The 23,282-nt window shown below is 37.9% G+C and overlaps 1 protein-coding gene across 1 annotated transcript in view; it reads right to left on the bottom strand.

Annotated features, from left to right (window-relative positions):
* Positions 1 to 21,900, bottom strand: part of adam10a (ADAM metallopeptidase domain 10a) — a 28,058-nt gene extending 6,158 nt beyond the window's left edge. The window contains exons 1-7 of the mRNA XM_084717741.1: positions 21,743 to 21,900; positions 12,032 to 12,150; positions 11,269 to 11,427; positions 5,447 to 5,547; positions 4,779 to 4,940; positions 4,111 to 4,203; positions 3,627 to 3,810 (exon numbers count right to left, since the gene is read on the bottom strand). Of these exons, the coding sequence (XP_084573867.1) occupies positions 3,627 to 3,810; positions 4,111 to 4,203; positions 4,779 to 4,940; positions 5,447 to 5,547; positions 11,269 to 11,427; positions 12,032 to 12,134 (802 nt within the window). The 5' untranslated portion in view covers positions 12,135 to 12,150; positions 21,743 to 21,900. The remainder of the gene's footprint in view (positions 1 to 3,626; positions 3,811 to 4,110; positions 4,204 to 4,778; positions 4,941 to 5,446; positions 5,548 to 11,268; positions 11,428 to 12,031; positions 12,151 to 21,742) is intronic.
* Between the last annotated feature and the right edge of the window lie 1,382 nt (positions 21,901 to 23,282).

Genomic DNA, 23,282 nt, shown 5'->3' with positions numbered 1-23,282 from the left:
CAAAGTCAAGCACTTTTCAAGAATTTTCAACGTGAATTCCAAAACTTTACAGCTGTGGTAAATTTATAAACTGTACATATATTCAAAATTTCACTTCTTCATCACATTAAATCAGATCTTACTGTCCTATAAACAACCAAAATTATGTTTTGTGACTGAATTCTAGAGAAGGGTGACAAATTAAAGGAAAACACAACAAAGTTTCTGGTTTAAAAATGTATCACTTGTCTGTAAGTCGACTTGCTATTCTACACATTCAACTTATTTCAATTTCTTTATCTAAAAAATAAACTATTCAGTCAGGTAACAAATGAATATAAGTAAGTAAGTACTGCAACTGCGATTGCTAGCAATTTATCCAAAACCCAAGCACTTTTCAAACCTTGAAAACACTGCATTAAAATGTTTTAAAGGACTTCCAGCACCTGTACGAACTCTGTCTCTGATGCTGTAAAAGATTCAGTTTGCAATTATCTGACTGTCATCGTTTTTCTGAAATGAGTGAAAAACAAGCAAAATTATGTTAGTTAAATGAGTTTTTTTATTTGGAAAATCTTAGAAATTTTGCAGTTATAACGGAGCCAAAAACTTAAAAGAACCAATTTAAAGATCAGTGTATCAACTGTATCAGCTGAAGAAACGGTGCCAGTTTGAAACAGACAGTATATTTTAAATGGGCACTTCAACCACAGAAAAAGTATTTTTTGCTTCTGTGGTTTTAATTTCCTAATTCTGGCCATCACTCTAAGGTTACATCAACATATTCATTGGAGAGATTCTGAAATGAGGAGACACAACTTTATCACCAGTGATCACATAACCACTGATGTACAGGACAAACACCTACAAGTCTGTGTGGTTGTATAAACACATATATAAACTGCCAGAGAGTAAACAAAAGAGGTCAAATATAGCACAAATAACTATACCAATGATTTGAAAAGTTAACAGTAAGGGTTATAACCTGATAGGTCTGTGAGAATTAGCCTAACTGTATCTTGGTTCAACATGTATAAATGACCTGCTGTACTTAGGCCCACATATGGTGTAGTTTCTGGTGGTAATTTACTAGAATCTGGATTTTACATGATAGCTTAAAGAAAAGTGTACCATACAACACTACAGTATAAACATAACTATGCATACATATTATAATGGATTTTAGAAGATATGTAAATGAAAAGAAATTGAAAAGAAAGAAAAAAAAAAGAATATTTTGTTTTGAAAAGCAGAAAACCATGACTTTAAATATGATAAACTGCCTGCACATCATGAGGTATTCTGGCTGCTTGAAGGACTGGAGCATGGAAATTATTTGGCCCCTGACCTCTGATGCTTTTTCTGTGCTTTAAATAATCTAAAATGGAAATGCCTAAAATAAGATCTACTTGAAAAAGCACAACAAAACACTGGAAACCACTTGCAACCACAGTCAAGAACAAGCATGCCTGCAGTGCTGCGGCTGATTTTCCCATAATCCATAAACCCAGTCATAAGGAGGCAGCTTCTACCCGAGCAGAAACATGAGACCAAAGCACTTAAAGTGATAAACAATGTTTCCATTATGTATACATGCATCTTCCTGCACAGTGTATGTTTGTACACTGCATGTATGTGTGTGTAGCTCCTCCACTGAAGCCACTTATATCTCCACAACTGGTCACATTGAATAGGACACGTATTAGTTGTGCTTGACCAGTGTCCCCGATGGCTGTTTATTTCCAACTCCCTTTGTTCAAACAATCAGCCCACGACATGCTGCAGCCCCTCTCCTCTCCATCGCTTATACTCAATCGATTCTTGCAGCTTACAGCTTTCCTAATTTGCCTGTATTGATTGTCTGTGTTTGCTGCTGAATTCTTCATGTTGAGATGATGCTGTCTGAACTTATTCAAAGGAAAGAGAACCCTCAATAACTCCATCATTCATACATGTTGTGTCTGTGAGCAAAGAGCCAGGTTATATAAAAACATATGAATCCTGACAGAAGAGGACAGACAGAGGCACTCCTCCTGTCATATATTACCACATAAAAATATTACACCTATTATGTTATCATACATTTACAATTAATAGTTGTTTTTCTCAAATATTTAGATATTCACAAAATGCAACACTTACTGCAGTAAATGTTTCTATGTTCACTCGATTTTGATGGTTTCTTAGTATCATTTGTGCTATAAAGTATCAGAATAGGTTCAGTTAAGCTCTTGTATGAGCCAGATAACAAACTGTAAACAACAGGGTGGAGCACATTAGACACCTATGATGATTTCCTCCATGCTCCATTTACCTGACTGAGTGACCGTCCATGTATATTTAAATTTTACATTTATGCAGATCACAGCCAGACTGCATGAGTGTGTTAAGAGGCCAAAAGCTGCATTTACACCCTGAAACAAACTCTCAAAAAATAAACCGGTAATTAATATTGTGAAAGGCAAATATTATATTAATAACAGTTCATAACTTTGATGTACGTCTGATAATGCTCACAATAGTTTGTTACATAAATACTTTTGGTACATGCAAAAAAAAAAAAAAAAATACTGTAAAACTTTTTAATTTTAACATATCCTGTCTGTCTCAGTCTCAATTTATCTTTTAACCACAGGATTTATGGTCCATATCTGTTCTGCAGATGAGAATAAAACTGCTAAATTTTCTAATAACCACTAAATTTCTCTAACCCTCCGTCTTGATTTCTGTTCCCACACGCCTCCAAGCTGTGTTCCCAAGTTCCTTTCTTTCTCTTTCTTCCTCTGACTTTCTCTCTCCCTCCCTCTTTCTTTCTTTGTGTGGCCTCTCCTCTTCCAGGTCTCCACCATGGAGAGGAGGTCATATTGAAGTTGTTCAATATCCTCCTGGATCCATCACATACATTTTGTAATCTGCATGTATCAGATATTTTATCAGAATGATTTTGTTGGTCTGCTCTGCACACAGGACTCTACTTGAGATTTCATCCATTTTTGTCCTGATCAAAAGGGTCTTTTGGGGGGAGTTTTTCTTTACTTGAATTGAGGGTCTGAGGGCAGAGGGTGTTGTACACTGTACGGACTGTAATTGTGACTTATGATATTGGGCCACATAAATCAAATTTGATTTGAAATGAATGAAATTAGGACACAAAATATTGACAGGACGCAGCCTAACAACTTCAAAATGCATTCAGTTGGTTGTCCTTTAATTATGCAGGAGTGTGTGCAAGTGTGTGTGTGTGTTTGTGGTGTGGCACTGGGTTGGTAATGGAATGACTGAGCTGGTGAGGCTTATCAGGGTCTGCTGTGGTAATAGAGACACAGTCCAATGTGAAATTTGTTCATTATTTCAAAGGAATATCAGGACCATGAAAACAACCAGCAGTCCAACCTCTGCTTATTCTGCTGAGCACAGCTTTCTGCTATTGATGCAGAGATCTGAGAACTCACACCAAACTCATCTCAACTTAGCAAAATAATAAATGAAATGACATGAATGACTAATATGTGTATTACCCTGCATAACTAGCAAAAGATCAGTGATGCAAACAGAGTACTGTTCAACTGTTTGATCTGGAGCTTAAATGTCTCAGACCAACAGAGAAGGTCATGACCAGGGTTAGTGTGTTTGTATTGTTTACAAACCTGAAGGAGCTCCAACCCAAGCCAAGCCAAGAACTCCATCATCAAAGTCCCTGTCGGTGAAGACGTAGGCCAGGCAGTAGTCGTCGTGGTTCTGTTCGGAGTTCAGCTCCAAAAACTTCTCCACTCCGATGTTGGCAAAGCGGAAAGGATTGGTTTTGTCCTTTTCATCCTCAGTGGCATTAATCTGAATAAATGACAGTTGAACAATGTCAGAAGAGAAGTGAGAAAGGGGAAATACTCTACACTGATAAAATTAGTACATGGAGCTTGTAGAAACTACAAAGCCTTGGGCAAAAAAATGAGAAATATTCCCACTAAGGAAACTGTCTGCACTGCAGTGCTCAATGCTAAGAAAATACCAGCAGCTTGATCTTTTTCAGGTCTGTTGTTATATAAACTGATTCTGCAGCACAGCCCACATCTCCAGACCCAAAATGGCAGCTCTCATTCACCAACACAAAATCTATGCTAGGATTCAACTCACCCTGATCCTTTTAACCATGAAGCTGATGTTTCGGATGCCCATGAAGTCCGTGGCCTGGTAAATGGAGTCAATGGCCTTCACATGGCTGGAGATCTGCAGACAGAGTGGTCATTTTTTTATTTATAACATTGTATATTAAGTATGATTATAAAAATACTTTTATTCATTTCAAAGGTGTGTGGGGACCCACTGTACAAGAATATGGTTGAGTATGCTGTTGTGAAAGAAGAAGAAAGTAAGAACAGGTGTAGGTCTATGTAGTTCAATAAAAGAAAATGAGAAAAAAATTAGAAACTTTCCTGTTTTAACAACCTTTGTGATAATTCAAGTATAGATTTCTGAGTTTATGAGGTGCCCTTGACACCCATGTGCTCTGTTGTACAAAGCGATTTAGATGCCGACAGCCTAAACAGTTTTTCAGTGGGTTTGATCTAAGTTACATTTTTCAGCCTTTGTTTCAGTTCATACAGTGATAATTTAGGCTCGTTTTCTTTGTTATTTTGGCATATCCTGTTTGTTTAGCATAGTTGACACATACAGACTTACACATGCTGCCTTTCCTCACATCATTCAATCAGACCACCCTGGGATGTCAGACTGAGTAACCTGATGTGCTCAACCATACCAGCTTCACAGACTTTTAGAAGAAAGCAATGACAAGTGCATACCTGGGCAATGACAGCCTCTCTTGTGCCATAGTATCTGAAGAAGAGGTGGTCAGTCTGGATGAAGAGCTGGCAAGTGTTTTTCTCTTTCGCCGCTGCCCTCTTCCTCCTCAGAATAACAGGGCCATGGGAGATCTCCTCCTCCTCCGATGCACTGTTCCCCTTCTGTACAAAAAAAACCCGAAACCATAAGATAATAAGAATTCCTTTTCTTTGTCAGTTTGATCTTTGTATTTCCTGTCTGTTGTGATTTTAATTCTCTTTAAACTGTAACTGGTGTGCTGTGTGCATCAGGTCTCCCTTGAAAAAGAATAAAATTTCAATCTCAGGGGGCTTTCTGTTTGAATTAAGGTTAAATAATAAAAAAAACCATAGCTCCTTCTCATCTTGCAAGCCAGTATAGTGTAGTTCAATAACCACTGGGTGGGAAGAAGAGACTTTCTGCCCTGAAGACTATTTAAAAAGGTTGAGTGTGGCTTCACTGCTAAAAAAATAAGATTGAAAGCATGAACACCTGAGCTAAAAATACACACATGCTCTTACTCTTAGTGTAAGGTGGGATGGATACGGGATAAGATCTTTTTAATCTCATGAGCCTCGTCCATCTGTGTGTTTAATTATGAGCTGGACAGAGGGGGGAGGGGCTTTGTTGTGATGTTGCTGGCACTTACTTTGACTGGCTCTTGCACCCCAGATGCCTGGTACTTCCTCATCCGCTCAAACACCGAGTGGTCAGCGCAGCCGCCCTCTGAGCCATACTTATGAGGATAATCTGGCAGATAGGGAGGAGATAAGGGAATGCTTGTGAAGAGCTTAAACTGCGTCATGGATCTCTTTAGTCATGGGTGGAGGGCTGCACAAGGTGAATCTGAGTGCAGACTATATGCAGGAATCCTCAAGTTACCTTTTAAGAACTCTTAAAACCTTTTTACATTTGAAGACCTCATCGCCACTTCGAGTTTTAGCCAGTTTCATTGGAGACACACTTTAACTTACATTTAATATACATTTATGTAGGACAGCACAATTTAAGTCTTAGTGTGATAACTCCTTGGACCACTATATCAATGACGTCAAATCTAGCTGAATTCCGTAAATAAACTGTAAACAATCCCATACACAAGGGTTTCCCCCTCGTCCTAGGAAATATAATAATGATAAAACTGGGGAAAGCATTTTAAAAACATTTAGAACATTTTGGAATATATTTAGAAAATACATAGGCCTACTCCCCTAAAAATATTAAACAGTTCTGTTTGTGTGCTGGTGGAACACAATGAACACTTTATTAACTGATTAACAGGCACAAACTGCGATGAATTCAAACACTTCTGATTGTTAACATAGTTAGCACAGTAACTTGTAGGCTCTACCATCAAAACTCAGCTAACACAACATGACTTCTGCTACCAGCTTTGAGCAGAAAGATTTCAAAAGACTGAACAGTGAAGATGCAAAGCGTGCACTTAGTGAAAGAGGGATCAAATGTGCTGGACTGTGGTTCAACAAGTGGTCTGCTGGGACATTTAACATCTCTGACAAAATTCAAGGTGAAACCCCAGAGAGTGCAAGCACACTGGATTCATATTTAAATCAAAAATACTTCTGCATGAAATACTGGCAGAGAGGGCAGCATATGATGAATTCAACAGTAAAATATGCAACTTCTTGGTTCTTTCAAGTGAGCAAGATCTTTTTGAGAGCTTTGCTTGTTAACTCTGATATATCTCTGAATTTACTAGACTGCTATAAATACTTTATTATGCCTACTATGTCTACCATTGTGGCACACACTGTGCAAGCCTTCTGCTGTTGTGAGCCACACCAGCAACCTCTGAATGGGAACAGAATATGGAATCTGTCTCAGCTAAATAGATTGACATAAAAAAAACACCAAATCACTTGCTTTAACAGATTTTGTTTGTTTATGATATGAACAATGTAAAGTATCACTTCCATGAGGCCATTGAGACAGACAGGCATCCGCATTATGTTCATTCTAATGTTGATAAATTACATTCTTTTGCCTTAATAATTCACACAAGCAGATAATACATGGTCAGGTTTAGAATGCATATTTCTCCTATTAGCATTTAGTTTTGCCTTAATTATGAGTGCATTTTCACTTTAGCTGAAGTTATACCTTAAAAACAAGTTGATTTCCCAGGATTCGTAGGATAGTGTGTATCTACTCGCAGGATAGAAAATGACTAGTTTTTGGGAAAAATGTTAATCCCTACCAGGCACCTATGAATTGATAAAAGTCACCAAAATTTCAGCACATTACTTTTCTAGACAAATCTGCAAACTGAAAGCAAAATTTAATACCACAGAAAATGGTGCTTAAGACGTTTTAATACTTTTAAAAGGCAGCATATTGTTACTAAATTCATTTATACTTTTAAAGACCCTGCAAACACCCTGGGGTGAGACAGGGTGCCAGTGGAGCTGCATTAAATAAAAACCTTGAGAGGCGTGCCTTTTCACAAATCAGCATAATCTTCCTCTCTCTCCTTTATATTTTTCTTTCAACTTTGGATATGAGCAAAAAAAAAGTATTACCAACGATCTGCCTCTACTAATTGAAACAATTGCTTCTCTGTTCGACCCAGACATTTTCTGATTTACAGCTGTGTGTAACAAAGTTCTCTCCAAGCTAGTACACACACTGCATTAACCCTCACAAGCTGCTGCACTGAATTGTAAAGGTCAAACAGGATGGGCCTTCAAACAAACTCTGTGTACAATATGAGTAGACTTTCCAGATCAAAAAATGTTAAACAGCACTACCATGTTACAGTAATAGACTCTGCAGTGAAGTGTCACAGTATTTACCATCACAATCTCCACTGTATTCATATCTAGACTGTACACAGTGCACAAAGTGACTGTGTCCTTCTGTATTCATATGAACAGTACACATTTCAGCTGCAACATATGAATGTGTGTCCCACCACAGCATTACCATCTGGCTTCAGCAGCTGTCTTTACCGGATCACAAAATGAAGATGGGATCAGTTTCATGATAAACAACTACCACCTCTGCTGATAGTTACAACACAGCAGCTGGCCACACCCATACAGCCTTATTTGACCCACATCAAATAATGTGAGTCAAAGTTTCCTGACATCACAGTGATGAAGCAATTCCACATGAAGTAGGAAGTACGAAGAAATAGACTGATGAGTTTATTTCCAGCTTAATTCATGTGAAGCTGTTTCAGCCTAGCAGCAGGTACAACCCACTGCTATAAAACCATAAAGTTACACAAAGAGTTGTCACACATAATGAAAGTAAATACCAAACTACCAACAGTCATGTAGTATTATGACTTTATGAGGTTCAGTGATCAAAGCGCCACAGCAATGAACAACACCGACAGTGTGATGGTGAATTTAACTCCTATAATTATAAAGCATTGACATACAAAATGTGTTTTGAAGCTAGGCTTTTTGCTGGGCCTGCAAATCGATGTGTTCTGATAATGCTGGCTTGGCACCAGATTGTTAAAAATGAATGGTCATTTTCCTCTGAGCAGCTTGTATTTGCAGATCCCATTAATACTGGTGTTGCCTGAATGTCTCACAGCCACTGTTGGTCATTCAGTAAAGAGGACAGTCCGGTGCTGGTTACTAAACTGACTGGACACACACTGAAACAACACATTCATCCATTGACAATGTGTTTTCAATTTTTTCAGAGAAAGCCTTCTTTGTCCATACAGTGAATGCCGTCTCATTCAACTGCTAATCAAAAGGCCCTTGCAAATTGAAGGAAGACAGAAATAAAAAAAAAAAAAAGAAAAAAAAAAAAGAAAAGCCAAGAGTCGGAAGTGAGGACTTTTGTGTTTATAACCATCATTCCTCCATGTTTTTCATTTCTACTTTCAACTTCTAAAAAAACAAGATTTCACAGTTGGTCTGAGATATTACAGTAGCTGCGAAAATATAAATGTCTCATTTTAAGCTAACAAAAACACCATTCGTACTTTCAGGTGGTTATACATAAATGAAAACATACTTATAAATATTATATTCAATTTTTGCCATATTCTGCATATAAATCTCCTTAAATCTAACACACTGGACCTTTAAAAGCTATTGTTCCCCATTCATTTCACTATGATAGAAATTTCAGCGTCTTGTTCTTCTGTCTCTTCTATCAGGCACACTCAGGGTACACTCTGGAGCACAATCACACAAGTGAGGGCCAACCACACCCTTACTCAGCAGTGTAAGTGGGCAAACCTTTATGTAAAGCTGCCAAATCAGAATTAACTGGAGAGATAAAAGGCAGGAGTGATGGCCAAAAACTGTAAAAAAGTTATGAAAAACAACATTTTAATCTAGTGTGTTTCTCACTTCCTCATTTTAACCTGTGACCTTTTGTTCCCTCCACCCAGTTTCTTCTCCGTCACTACCAACAGAACGCCATGCTCCTGCTGCGGGCAGACGACTTCAACATATCATAAACTACTGTTGAGCCTCTAAATGGGTGCTTAGTCTAAATCAAATTTGGAAGTCAGTTTCAGACACATTTGCTTACATTTCCTTCAGCAGCTCAAAAGAATCTCCTTATGTGTGTCTGTGTTTATGCATGCGTGTGTTTGTGCAGTGACTTATCAGCCAGCCTGAAGCCAGGGTGGGGTTTGAATTGGACTCATTTTCTGTCTGTTATTCTTTTAATTCTTTTTGCTGGAATCATGAGTCTCGGGTTACGGGACTGTGTTTCTATTCATGCAGTGTTTGATTCATTATACTCACCCACAGCCACATTTTGATTTAGTTTTAACCTTAGTCACTTACTGTAATCTGTGATTGTATAGTAGATGTCCAATAGAGTTTTCTTTGTAGTAGACAAATGTGGGTACTGTTTTTTTTATTATTATTTTTCTTATTTATTATGTTTGACAGATCTAGCATGAACAACTGCTGAACAAATATTGTTATCATCCATGGTCTCCCCATCATAAAAGAATGAATGCATAAATCATTTCTAAATTATTTACTTTTCATAGTTAAGAGACGCTGATAATGTTTACTACGTGGTAAAACAGACTTTTTTATATTTATTACTGAGGTTTTCTGTTAAATTTGGTGTCAGATGTTTCAGTCACTTGACCTCTTGTAATGAGCAAACTGCACTGTTAAGGCAGATGAGCATTATCTAGGAAACATCATGTTTATTCACTCTACATGGAGATAAGACTAATACCAAAATACGCTAAGTGTTCAGTAGATGACTTATTGTCTGTTTACAAGTCACAAGGACTCAGATATTATCTTTTAGTGGGAGTAAATGTTTTACTGTGAGCTTCGCTCCATTGAATTCAAAAATATGTTAAGAGAGCACAGAAACACACTCTGACTCTACACAGAACTTGAGCTACACCAACATTAGTCAACTTTTAGTTCTAAAAGGGAATTAAGATATATGTTATCAATCAACTTATTTAACTGATATTTACCTTGACAGACACTGCAGGACGGTGTGTTTTGTGGTTTTTTTCCGCACACTGTTAATCCACAAGGTGCTCATCTTAAATGGGAATGATACAATCAGTCTGACTTTCGGTTTGAATATCAGAGAAGTGTCCACAGACAGGTCATCTCTCCTAGTTCCTCTTTCTTCTCTTCCCACCTGACAGGCCACTGGTGAAGATGAGGCACTCACTGTGACAGATTTATCAGAGCTTTGAGATGCTGATTACCGTGATCTAATTAGGTTGTCTGAAAGAACAGAGTCCACTATTTTGTCCCATCTTTATTTGTCAGAGCATAAATGAACAGGGATTTCACTGAAACTTTGTTGTCAATCTTTCTTCATTTATGTCATCATCACAAATTGGTTATGAAAAAAAAGATGTCAATAAATACTTGCTTCCTTGGGAAACTTGCAGTTTGAGCTTTTGAATTTGAGCTGGTCATAGTCTGACCCCACCAATGGTTATGAGTCATTCCTATGCTGTGTCGTGCTCCAGTGCTGCTTCCAGTATAAATGCTGACCACTTTGACTGTGGCCCAGGACCCAGAGCCAAATCCTGCTGCTACCAGCCTGTCAAACATAACCCTCTCTCCAAGCTTATCAGGCAAGTCTATCAACCATCAGCCCCTTACTGCATAACACTCGTCACACCACCACATCACAATTTCTTTCTTTGTGGGTCAAAAGCTATGTTTTGTTCAGTATTACCCTTCATAAAGTGTTAATTTTCTGCCTTTATAACCTTCACTATACTAGTATACTATCTTTTAACAACATGGAAGAAGTAAGGAGAAGACTGTATCTCAAAAGGCTCCTGTTAAAGGTACTCCCACTACAGCTAACAAGCCATATATCTGTAGCACATCTAAAGGCAACGAAGTCACAACCTGTCCCTACAATGTGCCAATTATATAGATATGAGTTATCTATATAATTTACTGAAATTTATATTGCTTTACTGAAAGACCATAGTCTTTCAGTAAAGCAAGTGCAATGGCAGATACTTACTGATGTCATCCTCGTGATAGATGACAGAGTGGAAGTTTGCTTTCTTGTCCTTGATGTACCTCTCTGAGGGTTCAACATAGTATGTTCCTTGGTGGGTTTTAATGAAGCCCTCAAAGCGCCCATCAACCACAGAGCCATGAGTCAGTGTGCCTTCTTCACCTGAAACACAAAGCAGGATGAGGGTGACAAAACAGACATTTTTGTCTGTAACAAAGTTAACTATTTCACTTAAAGATCAAATAAATTTTATTCTAAACTGAGTATACAATAAAACTAAATATTCAAGTGGTTTAAGGGTAGAAATTAAGTCACAAAGTTTGCATGGATTTTCACAGCTCTATTTTCCAGTGCTACAGGATCACAACAGCACAAACAGCCTTGTTTTTTCCTTTTGTTTATTTGAACTCTGCTGGAGATGGGCAGCAGGAAGACGGCCAGGAAGGGAAGGGATAGGAACGGAAGGAAGAACTGTATGAAAGGTAACAGAAAGTCCTGTGTGTGTTGGTTTCTGCTGTGATAAATACTGTGCAAAAATAAACTTCATATTTCTTTCTCTCACACCCACACACATACAATATTCCAGTAGGCAAATAAAAAAGGCAGAACATGAAAACATTGTTTCTCATTTCGGTTGTTTAAGAAATTACTCAAGAGATGATGAGATGATGATTTGATTGAAACACATAAACAACATAATTAGAATAATTCGATTTTTCTTTTCGCTTCCACCCAGGATGTGGTATGTGGAAATGGCTGGACTTACCAAAGATTTCTCCACTGTAAATATGTGACGTATCAACGGGCATCTCCTCTCCTGATATCTCAATGACGAGATCTGGAGAAAATAGGGTTGTATCTCTCCTCATCCGCAAGTTAAAATATCTAAAGAATAGAAGAGGAAAAAATGTGTAATTATTATAGGCATTAAACAGAATGAAAAGTCGTACTTTGACAAAATGACATGTGGGGAAACACAGTAATGCTGACAGTTTTACACTCAAACCCTAATGTCATGCTTACACTGTAGAGTTTTAATATGAACAACCACACAGAGAGACAATTTAGCAGAAAAAGCTGCATCATTTACACATTTTTACTGAGCTTTACAATGCTGCTGTGTGGGTTGCTGCTCAGTGGTTCTCTACTCAGTGAGTTAGAAGAATTATGTCATGAGGAGAAGCACATGAACACTTGTGCAGAGCCACAGTTTTTTTTGTAATCCTCTTGTTAACTGTGATGTGTAAGACAAAAAGGCAAGAATCACATGAGGTGCACATGAACCACTAGCTTCCCACAAACCTAAGGCAATGAAGCTCAGAGCAATACTCCTCACCATCTCTTTCATAATCACGTGGCTTTAGCCCCCTTCACACATGCACTGTCTGCAACCCTGATCTTCAAGACATCAAGACATTACCAGGAGCAGGTATAGCAGGTCATTGTCCAGAGGATTCACAGCGACTGAGTAAGCATGGTGATGACGTGTTAAGGGTGCATGGCCTTTATTTGCTTCATACTCTTGTTTAGGGTTGGGTACAGCTCATTTTTAAAATGATATGATACCGGCATTACCTTTTTTCTGTACTTTACTCTCTCTATAATTGCAAAAATGTCATTTCATTTGTAAAAAGTAAGCCCAAACATTTTAAATTTCAACACTGCTACATATTTAGAACATTTTGTCATTTATTGAGAACATCTTAAACACCACATGAAATAAAATCCCTCTCTCTCTCCTCCCAAACCCAAACCCATCCTTACTATCCACTCTCTTGTTGATATTGTGGATATGTCCAAAAACATCTAATATTGATATAAGACAAAAACAGTCATCATAACTGCACACAAAATCCAGGCGCCACCCCCTCGCCTTAACCAACAGATGAGAACATGTCCGAAACAGATATCTCCTATTGCTTGCTACATGTGTGAAAGGGCAACTCCAGACAACATCTTGACCTGATTCTCTGGACACTGTCCTCAATTCAAATGAGAAAACGGTTTTAGTCTCATGGTGTGAAGCTTCCTCCTGATGACTCAAATGATGTTTATATTTACTCCCACATCCTGAACTATTTGTGGATGGTACCATTTTAGTTTTCTTATGTTATCTGAGCAAGGCAAAAAATGTTTTAGGGCAGTCTAAATCTTGCTCCTTTTATCACATGTGCCTCTGTAATATGGTTGGGTGATGTCAACCAAATTGGCATATGATGCTGTCCACAGTGAAATATTCCCGATGGACAATCATATCACTATTTTAGCGGGAGAGGGGTAAGGGTTGACTGTCCCATAACAGAAAAACCGACTTGCTCACCAGCTGATCACTGTGGTCACTACCACTTCCCACTGTCACTCTGACAGCCATCACCAACCGTCTCACTCAACCCAGAAAACTCTCCAACGAAGGGAGCAGGCAGATCAACTATCACATCCCAGCCGTGTTAAGTTTGAAACAAAGCTAGCTGGCTGTACTGGGCAAGCTAAGTGATGAAAACACTTACAGCAGGACACAGAAAAGAAACTCTGCAGCCACCAGTGTAGCTGAGTGTAGCTTGTTTACCTAACCAGGTTTAGGACAGGTTTAATAAGAAAATAATATACATGATATGGAAATGTGACGTTAGTGCAGTAATGAGCAGCAACAGCTTCTTTTTCCCTCTCCCACAAAAAAAAAAAACTGTGACCAAAACTGAACAAAACTCCTTCTTTAGAGCTCTGAGGGGACATAATACAGAGGGATTTTATTCATGATGTTAAGATGGTAGACTGAGATGATATCGTCCATTGGCCCAACCCTATTTCATTAGTAGGTTAATAGCCTCATGCAACCTCAGATTATGCACTGTCACAGAAAATACATTTTTAGGAAGCATACAAGTGTAGCCACTTCCTCTGTTTTTTAATTTATGTTTCATTCTTAGTCGACAGCATGAGTTAAAAGCACTCAATCTTAAATTTCCCAAAATGCTTTTTTGTTTGACGACACTGCTGACTAACTCCTCCAATTTGTAACATGGGCTATTTGTTACAAATTTTCCATTTTCCAAGCCCAAGCTGAGATAATGTGATGTCGTCACCAAGGTTATTGTTTTTGACTCCCTCCAGAGCCACAGAGGACACCCTCATATGATGTTTTTACAGTCTGAGTAGCACTCCCAGTGACAAGAAAATGGCCTTTATGTATGTCCCTGTAACTCAAGGACATGGCACACCATAAACGTCTACTGAATATGAATATGTTTTGCAGAAGCAGGTGTGTTTAGAAGGAGAAAAACGGCTGAGGATGTAAAGGCAGACTAACTGCTGTGTGGGAATGAGTACATGAAAACAATAACAGCATAAAACCAAGAGAAACTGAGCACAAGAGACACGGTATAAATTGGGGAGTAGAAGAGAAAATGTCTGGGAGAGTGAGATAGCAAATGATGTTGGAAAAGGTCAGATACAGTCCAGGATATCCCTGAACAGGATGACTCTACACTGACCTGCCTCAGTATTCAGTTTTTCCTTCTTCATTCCTGTTTTCCTTTCACATGTATACCCTTTTGTTACATTGCCAGTATCTTCTATTCATTGGTTCCCTTCACTTACTCAGGCATGAATGAGTGTTCATGAAGCAACCTAATGCTTGTGTTTCTGGAACCAGTGGATGAATATTTTGTTGCCCTGTTTTGGTCACAATATTCTCTTTCTAATTTATCTTGGTCAAGATTTGTTTTGTATAAACATAAAATTCAACATTTCAAATGAACCCAACAGAAGAGTAACAGAGAAAGAAAAAATAGGAAAAGAATTTAAACAAAAAATAGAGAACTCATAAACATGTGGAGCAAAGACTGCAATATGACCCTGTCTCTGAAGTCAGCATTTGTGACACAGAAGATCATCTGGCCATAGATTATAAATTCCTCTGCTTGTTATTCATCCTGGCACACCCAGTCCAGTTCTTGGCCTCTCCCCACCTTATTAATGGACTGTACAACGATCAATATGACCTCATGACTTCATCTGTGCCCCATCAAAAGCTCAGTCAACCCATGATACCGCCATGGCACACTGGTCACAGACGCAGATGAATCCATAAGTGGATTATTCAGCCAGAAATTTAATCTGCATTATCAGAGAACTGCAACGGCATTTTGAGTGTTCATTGTAAGGGACGATATTTTGTAAATAAATGTATTAAATAAAAGCATCGCTGTGCAAGAAGCATCCTAAATATCACACAAATGTAAAACTGGCTTTAAAACTGCACTATGCAAGTTTTGCATATTTTATCACCTGCCTCCTGAGGATCATGGGAAGTCAGTAATATCATAATTGCTCTGAGTGATGATTATTTTGTGAATTACTATTAGACACTTGTGATTGTTTATGCTTATTTTTTGAATTCCTTCTGATCCATAGGAACAGTTAGTGTAGTAATACACTGCCACTTCAGGGAAATGCTCTGCAGCTACAACAGTAAGGAGAGATGAATTTATTGCTCATCTCTCCTCTCAGAAGGCTGAGCTCTGACAGCTTACAGCCACTGGCTGTAAGCAGAGCTGCAGCTGCTCTGTCTGGCTGTGCTGTGCTGATTAAAGCTGTGGCTGTGGATATGGTCATTGCTCAGACTACATTTGGGATTGAATCTATGATGCTAATATGTTATGGATATAGCCACAGTGGCAACATTATGACTACTCTTTAGTGCTCCTATTTAACATTAGCCAAATTGTTAAGCCACAGTTCAGAAACTGAGAGGCAAAATCCCTCCCCTTCCAGTGGACCACCATGGGATCTTACTTCAGAAAAAAATATGAATAGTAGTCAATGGCAATCTTAAAGATAATTAACACTTCAGGTAAGATGACGTTACAAAGGACAGCCATGTTGATGGCTAGACTAGTTAAACATTATATGTGTAATTCATGGCACAATTCCAACAGGATAAAAAAAAATATTTCTCTCTTGCCATTACCTACCGTTCCTATGTCCAAAGTTAGGTCCCATAGGACATACAGGAAGAGGCGGGACAGTAGATTCAGCAAAACAATTAGCCAAAACAACCATGTCAATTCACCACACAAATAGTTAGTGTCACAGCCGCAATCTTAAGAACCAAATCTAAAATCACAGCAACAGTCAAAGCTCTGCCATCTTCATGGCTGTAGTCATAGTCATGGCTACACAGCAGTCACAAGTAGCAGCATAAAATTATTAGAATAAATGTTCTCTATGTACGAGAGGAAACAAAATTGTGGTTAGGGCATGGTGGCTCAGCACTGTTGCCTCACAGCAAAAATGCTAAGTTCAATTTACATGTTCTCCCACATGCCAATATGGGTTTCAATTCAATTCTCCTGTCTGTATCTGTGACTGGTTTAGAACTGGAGTTGGTCCACTGGTGTTGCACAGCAGTTCCCTACTGATCTTAATACTTAGGATGAGTTAAATGCAGAGACTGAATCTTATTGTATGTTTTTGTTTTTTGTTTGTTTTTTGTTTAAAGCTAACCTTCATGTATGTCAAGATAATGCAAAATATTGTGAAAAACGCTAAAAGAATTTTAGAAAAAAATTAAAGTCATGACCTTTGGAAAGCAACATACAAACTAACCAAACAAATAATAATAAACATGAGAGAGGGGATTAAAGAATATTAAAAAGGGAAGGAATTGACATGAATAAATTCACACCAAGAAATCAGTAAACACCCTTAAATGGACAAAGGTTTTACTAACTGAAAAAGACAGACAGACAATCACTGCATCATGTTCCTGATACATAAACATGGCTTGCAACAGACAGGAAGAGGAGAGGCTGTGGATCAAGTCAGTGCTACTCATCTCAGAGAGGCAGCTGACTGATAAATTATTCAGACAAATCCCAACTGCTGAACATACTGACTCAAGCATCTGACTGTCATACACTTTGCTCAGTAAGCAGTCCAGCTCAAGGAAAAGGAGTGCCCTTGAGCCACACTTACAGAGATTGTAAGCCTACAAAGGGTTCAATATCTGCAGTTCAGATATTAAAACAAGTTTTATCAAAAATATTGAGCGATTTCATTACATAATTAGATGTAGAGCATCATAACTAACAACAACCTACTTTTTTGCAATGCACAACATTTAGTGAAACCACAGTGTGTCCTCTTAACTTGTAGAGGAAGATAGAGGTCAGGTCACACACAGTCATTAGCTGCTGGCTGGATCATTGTGTATGTTCATATGCAGCTGTACAGAAATACTGGCTTTCTGGCTTCTTTATTACTCTGTGACACTAAACTGAATATTATTGGTTTGTGGACAAAACAAAACATTTCAGGATGTCACTTTGGGCTTTGGAAAACAAACAACACATTTCATAGACTAAACAACTAAGCGATTAATTGAGAAAATTATCAAAAGATTAATTGACAGTGAAATTATTTTTTGGTTGCAGCCCTATCCCAGTTTGATAATTGATTATGAAGACTTTATTATCCTCAAACCTAGAAATAAAATAAGAATTAATCAGAGTGTATTCCTAAAGACAAACTCCATATTGATAGTCTGTGGTCTAATGTGCATTTGTTGTTGGGTTTCTTGACATGAAAGAGTTTGGGAACTCCTGCTCACTACATTATCACCTACCTAACAAATTATAAATCTATATCTATGTTGGTATTTCTGACCTGCTAACCAAACTATCACCAATCTTTCACCACTGAAGCAAACAAATACGTTTACCCTGATTTGATTTGGGCCTCTGACAACTACTTAACCCCTGTGAGTAGAAATCTTTTAATGCAAAGTGAAGAAATACATCCCGCAAATGAGTCTTACTCTTGGAAAGCAAGACACTAAACTGAACTGTGAATGGTGTAACATCCCCCAGGACTGTGCCATAACCAACTCCAGACTTCTTCTTTGGCACCTCGCTTTGTTAAGAAGCCCTCAACAGAGATAGCTGTCTGCCCTGCCTTGTTCAGTCACCTGATCCAGCCACAAATACTCATGTGAGTGGGCATACACAAGAAAGCTTTTCTCTTGTTACAACAAACCTCTATAGTGCCACACAGCCCTGCCTTGGGTTTGCACAGAAGAGAGAGTGTGTATCTGGTAAACCTAAAGAATTCAGAGAAAGTATAAAGAATGAGAATCTGACTTCATGCCCACTGGCTTGGTTCTGTCCATCTTACAGCTAACTTTATTACTACTATGATAAACACAAATGCTAATGTACAATATGATGTCAACAACAACAGAACAGCTGGGCCACTTCCAACTCGAGCCAATACTATGAAGCTAGATATCTGCCTTCCTCTATCCAGGTTCAACATACAGCATGAAAATTCAAAATTATTCGTACTCAGAACGCAAATGTACCTGCCCTTATGTTGCTTGAGGGATTATTTTATTTTAATGATCACATAATATTATTCTTATCAATGTTTTGACACTTCCTCATCATTCTTTCCTCATACTAGTTGTCTTAAGTGTTCAGAGATCTCTCATTGCATACACTTTCACTGTTCAGTGATCTGGACTTCCACATTGAACATTTCTGGCTTGCTTCACTGCATTAGGACTGCAACTAACGATTCTTTTCATTATCAATTAATCTGCCAATTATTTTCACAATTACTCAATTAATCATTCAGTCTGTACAATGTCAAAAAATATTTAAAAAAATCCTCATCATAATTTCCCAAAGCTCCAGGTGACATCTTCAAATTGCTTCTGTCCAAACATTACTAACATTCAAGACTCTTTATTTACTATCACAAATGTCAAAGAAAAGCAGCAAACATATACTTAACAGGATGGAACCAGAAAATGTTTTACTTTTTTCCTTGAAAAATGACTGAAACAATGAATTGATTGTAAGAATAATTGAAAACTAATTTTCTTCCACTCAATTATTCATTGCAGCTCATAACATAACATGTCATGATTTGTGCAATTCTGCTAGTTTTTCCTCTGCTACTTGCATCTGTGAGTTTGTTCACAGCAGACATACTGCAGGTCCATTTAGATAAGATACTACATCAAGCAGCAAACCACCTCCAATTCAATTTCCTCTGCAAAATATTGTTTACATCCTCTTTCGACGCTACAGAGTACTTAGACACAAAATGATCATGGCGCTTGACGCTGTGATTGCCTCACCAACAGAAGCATCGGCTCCAAGGCAAGCAATGACAGGAAAGAGCACAAAAGCACAGGAAAGGAATCTGTTTTACAGGGCCTTGATAACCTACAACAAACAGGCCTGGTGAAGAGGAAAGCATGGGGAGCTTACTGGAAAAACAGTGTTGCTGAGGTGAATCATTGTTACACTTTTCAGCATGTCAAAAAATTTAAAAAGAATCAAAGAAAAGCAGATAGAAATGAGGGTGAGACAGAAAGGGGTGAAAAATGGAAATGGAAAGACATTTTCCATTTGCACTAATAGCCACAGAACTGCACTGCAGTAACAAGAGGCAGTACACTGGGACAGTATACTAAAATATAATTTACTGTGTGCATGTGGATACTGCATGCATGCATACATGGTGATATTTAGTACAAATTAAAGGCAGCAGAAAACAAACTTCTTTTGTAAGTGAGTCAAGGGAAACCAGCTGGTCCACATTTTCTCTGTCATGTGTTGAGGCACTATGCAGTCCTACACTGGGGTCTAATGATGGAATAATAGACATGTTGGTTGGTTCTATGCTTCTTTGGAGTTTTAGCATATCATTTCACTCAAAAAGACCTAAAAGGAACACTTCACAGTTTTGGAGATAATGGCCAAAGAGATGTCTGCCTTCTCTCTGATATAATGGAATTAGGTGACGCTCAGCTTGGGATGCTCAAAGCACCACAAAGAAACATTTGAGACACTCAAACTGAAAATAATCTGCAGGCCTTGCTGCGAGTTGCTTCAAGGATTATTTTCTTACTACTAGAAAGAAAGTAGTTCTGGTAGATTCTACCATAGAAAGAAAATATATGAAACTATATGAAATTCCTTACAACAATTTCTGTGGATTATTTTAAGTAACCGGGTCACAATTTCTGAATAATGACACTGGTGTTGAATTTTTCAAATGTATTTTTTAGTACTATGAGCACCACAAGCTCACTGCTATTTAGTTCTATAATTTTTGAGACAATGCAGACATCTCTATGGACAATATCTCCAAAACTCATCAACTCACTCCAAAACAATCTAGATGGAAAAATAGCACCACAAATAATGGGGAAAAATTAAAGATTTAAAGAGTTAAAAAAAATATTTTTCTTCTAAAAGAGTGGGTATAAAGAGTGCTGAAAGACTAAAATGGAAGTTTACACACTAACAGCATTTAACACACATTCCACTGCAGCCAGCTGTGACTTTACACCAAGTGACAAGAACTCAGCTGATACAAACCTGAGAAGATTTAAATTGTGATAGAGCCTGAAATAATCTGTTTGCAAAACAGGGCTGGCACCACTGTACTCAGACAACTTGGCCTTGACAAGGGTTCATCTCAAATTACGTGTCATTTAAAACAGAATCAGAAATAATACAAGGGGACTACACTGTCTTTTGGAGGTAAAAAGAGAAGGATTTGATTACAGCTCACAATAATGTGGTTAGTCTCGTCTTTTTGGGGTTTTAAATAACCGCAATGTTGCCCCTGGTGCTCAGCAAGCTCAGCCTGCACCTTAGTGGCAGCAGGAATCTTTTTCATAACAGGTATAAAACAAGATCAATCCCTCCAATTTATAGCTTTCATCAAAGTTTCACACAGTTCTCATTTAATGCAAAGAAAACAGAAGGTTCTCCATATGGGGACTTTGAAGCCCAGTATTATGGCAACATTTATTTCATCTTTGGCTTCTGTTCTTTCCGTGACCAGATGGTTCAATAAGGAACTAGTCAAGTCATATATTATAAGATATGCCACATCTAATGGAACTGTGGGAAGGGAATGAACATTTCCATATCCATTTTACATTCAAATGCATTGCGAGCGATCATTACTGCATGAGGACATATTATCTTGTGCTGATGACTTGGGAAGTAAAGACAATAAGACCAGCACAGTATGGATCACGGTAAATAAATGATAAGCAAGAAGATAAATATCATTAACAAAAGCTATGACATTAAATGATGAAAAAAGGACTTAATGTTGTCTGTTTGCCAAAAGGATTATAGAAAAACTATTGGCCTGATTTTCATGAAACTTAGTGGACAGCTGTATCATGGGCCAAAGAAGAATATGAATCAAGGGCAGATACACAGAATAATTTAAAAGGGCATTCGGCCTTGGCAGAGGTCTGCGTTCTGCCCTCTAGTTTATTTTAGGTTTATTCAGCACAATTATTACAGCATTTTGTGTTTACGACACTAAGACAAATTTTCACAAAATAATAATAACAAATCAAGTAGCAATATAAAGTCACGTCAGAAGATAGAGAGAATGAATAAACGAGGAGGACAGTGTGTTTGTTTGTGTTGAAGCTGACCTTCCATGTGCGTGAAAGTCCAGCTGCACGGTCTTGTCTTGAGGAGAGAGCGCCCTCTTGGCTCTCTGGTGATTGTTGTGCAGGGCTTCTGTGTCGTATGATAAACCTTCATAATGGCGAATATATTTGTTCAAAGGGTTCCCAAATTGACCTGGAAGAGAGTTCAACGGCTTGTCAATATTTGTCAACAAACATCTGCAGCAAGGGCAACACTGTGCTTTGATATTCTACTATGATTACTGATTCAACTATTATCATCAAGCTATCGAGGTCATTTATTATCAATATACAACACAGGGTTGTACAATGAAATGACAGTGGTTACACCTTTATGGTATATGTTATATAAAACTTACAGAACTTTTTACAGCATCATTTGAAAATGTAAATGACCCTTGTTAGAGCAAAAAATCAATGGTCTGTTCATCTTTACAAATCAAGAATACACACACAGTCTAACAATGGCAAATCGAATTTTGACCTAAAAATCGAAAGTCAAATCGAATCAAGAATTTGGAGAATTGGGACATGCCCACGACGTATTTTAAGTTTAAATGTGTTTGTTGACATAAGAATGTCAGCAACATTTTAGCCAACATGATGCCTAAATAAAATCAGTGTTTTCCCAGCATTATAAGATGCAGCACCCGAGCTTTGTTTATTTTATTTTTTTTTATTTAGGATATTTAAATGTTTTTTTTCCACAATCAAATTCCAATGTCTGAATATTCTTGAGAATTTAAAGATCATTGCTCATGGGTGTAGTTGCATTATTATCATTATATTATCTTATCATTATATCAGTGGCATAAATTATCTTAAAATGTCAATAATATTGTTTATTGCAATACTTTCTGGGACAATATATTGCCCAATAAAAGTAGTGACCGTGACAGGCAAACATATGACAGGAATGAGCTTTATGGTTCAAGGACATATGCAAGAAGGTCTATAGCACATTTCTAATAGGCCTTTTTCACAGACGTTTTTCACAGGTTTTATTAACAATGGCTCTGTTCTATTGAAATGCCCCTGTAAGCCATGACAGTGAGCCGGCGCGTATAACACCAGGACCCTGAAACTGAAGCCACTAAACAGAATTCAGTCATGAAGCCCGGCTGGGAAAACAGGGATGAATCTCTGTAAGAGTGGCCGGCTATCGGACACGATGTCACTCACTCGACGTGCTTAACAGGCTTATTCAGCTTATTGATGTGACCCCAGAGGTAATCCTGCCGGCTTTCATAATGACCGTTTCTTTGTTCTTTTCACAAAGACAAAGAAAGTCAGTTTAAAGCACAAGTGAGGAGCACATGATGCACATCAGGTGACTGCGGTTCTGTTTGAGTTCGACTGTATGTCATTGTGTGAGAACAGTGACTGGATTGGTTGCAGACTGTTTAAATGCTAATCTACATTTCTAAGTCAAAACAGAATAAGAGTAACTAAATATCCGTCTGAACTTAAGTTTGGGGTCATAATAGGAAAAGCTCTGTTGTGAGCTGCAAAAGCAGCCTTTACAAATAAATGTATTGACAAG

The sequence above is a fragment of the Lutjanus erythropterus genome, chromosome 1 (assembly GCF_056507025.1).
Source record: "Lutjanus erythropterus isolate fLutEry1 chromosome 1, fLutEry1.hap2, whole genome shotgun sequence".
Taxonomy (NCBI): domain Eukaryota; kingdom Metazoa; phylum Chordata; class Actinopteri; order Lutjaniformes; family Lutjanidae; genus Lutjanus; species Lutjanus erythropterus.
Note: the sequence above shows the minus strand (reverse complement) of the source record. Positions and strands in the feature narration are given on the sequence as shown.